Source organism: Plasmodium reichenowi, chromosome 13 (genome assembly GCF_001601855.1).
Source record: "Plasmodium reichenowi strain SY57 chromosome 13, whole genome shotgun sequence".
In the NCBI taxonomy this organism is placed as follows: Eukaryota; Apicomplexa; class Aconoidasida; order Haemosporida; family Plasmodiidae; genus Plasmodium; species Plasmodium reichenowi.
In genome coordinates, this window is record NC_033658.1 from 1302160 (window position 1) to 1304215 (window position 2056).

The window sequence follows — 2056 nt, forward strand, 5'->3', positions numbered from 1 at the left end:
TATTTTTTTTTTTTTTTTTTTTTTATTTTTTTTTTTTTTATCAATTTTTCCATTTTTGTAACCATGTCTTTATTTTTCCATTAAGATAAAAGGAAAACTAGCTATTTTTAAATTTATAATTCAAATATTTTATGAAATAAAATTAAAATTTTTTTTTTATATAAGAAGTAAAAATATAAATATATTAATATATATATATTACAAAAACAAGACATACATAAATAAGAAATTATGTAATAAAAATGAAATACCATAATTAAAATAAAAGAATTATAAATTCTAAATTGTAACATAATGAATATTAATTTATGAATATAAGTTTTTTTCAAAGACAAATATTAAAAAAAAAAAAAAAATTATGATCCGGCAAGATATAATGAAAGAAAAAAATATGAATTATATTAAAGATAAAATTAATATATATATATATATATATATATATATTTATATTTTCATATATATTTATTTTTTTATTGGTACATAAAAAATTATATTGAAACAATGATACAAAAAAAAAAATAAAATATAAAAAGGGCTTATATATATTTTTAGTTTAACATAAAATAACAAATGAAAAAATATATATAATATTTTATATATATTTGTATCGTATTTACAAAACATATATAACATCCATTTAAATTTTTTTTTTTCTTTTTCTTTTTCTTTTTTAAAAATAATATTAATTCATTGTTTTTTTAAAAAAGTCTGTTATTTTGCTTGATTGTGAATTTAAGGATTTCCTTTTTCTATGTCTGCTTGTTTTTTTATTCTCATGTACTTTTAATGATGATCTTGGTAATAATTGTGCTTTTGATGTGCTTTGATTGTTTTGTGTAGGGCACGGTTCTGTTTTATTTGAATATAATTCAAAATTTTCTTTTTTTTGTTGTTCAAAATTTTTGTCGATGAGATTACTAAAAAGTTTATCAACCGATTTATTTCTTAATAAGTCTATTTCGATGGGATGGAATTTTTTTCTTTTTGGTGTGGTTTGTATAGATTCAAGAGAATTTGAATTATTAATTTTATTATCGATAAAATTGATAAAATCTAAATTATTATTTGATAAAATATTGTCATTAGATGTTTTCGATTTTGAGAGATTCGTATTATTACTACTAATAATATTATTGTTATGACTATATCTAAATCTATTACGATTTCTTTTAGATTCTAAGGTAGCAACTCGTCTAATTATTTTATTTTTAATTTTAATTGGTTTAGTATCCTTTTCATCATTTGATAATTTATTTTCATTACTATCATTAATTTCTTCATTTAATTTATATTTATATAATTTTTCTTTAAAATTTTGAATTTGATTATCCTTTTCGACAATTTGTTCATTTAATTCTTTTATTATTTGTTCATTTTTTTTTTCTTTCGTCATACAATTTTTTATATAATTAAGTATAACATTTTTCTGTTCACTTATAGATAATATATTAAATCCAAACAATAAATTTATTCTATTCAAATCTTCTTTATTTAAATCTTCTAAAAAGTTTTCAATTAATTTATATTTTTTCAATTCTTTTTCATATTCTTCAATTTTGGCTGTCAATAATATTTTATCTTTTAAATATTCATCTTTTAAATCTTTTAATTTTTCTTTTTCAATTTTCCCTTCATTAATTTTTACATTACTTTTACTAACTGTTTCACTTAATATTTTATTTTTATTTGTTAATGTTAAAATTTCTAAAGCGTATTTTTCATTTTCATTTTGTGTCTTTATTAAATCCGCTTCGTATTTCGACAGCTCTTCATATAACTCATCTTTGCTTTTATTTAAAATATTTTCATCAATTTTTATTTTATTCTCTTCATTTATTTCATAATGGATAGATAATAAATTCTTCTTACAGCACGAACTTTTACACAATGGACAGGACTTTTGAAGCTCCATCCATTTTATCATACAGTTGTAATGAAAAATATTACCACAATTCTTTTCTACACATAAATTATTTTTTAAGCTAACTCTACAAATACAACATTCTGGTATAACAGGCATTTTTTTTTTTTTTTATTGAATGTTTAAAGCATTTAC

At 18.0% G+C, this 2056-nt stretch overlaps 1 protein-coding gene across 1 annotated transcript; it reads right to left on the reverse strand.

The window, feature by feature from the left end:
• Positions 1-682: 682 nt before the first annotated feature.
• On the reverse strand, positions 683-2020 carry PRSY57_1333000 (hypothetical protein; the record flags this gene model as incomplete). Its single annotated transcript, XM_012909263.1, has 1 exon — positions 683-2020. One exon carries the CDS (start codon positions 2018-2020, stop codon positions 683-685), a length of 1338 nt encoding a protein of 445 aa, XP_012764717.1.
• Between the last annotated feature and the right edge of the window lie 36 nt (positions 2021-2056).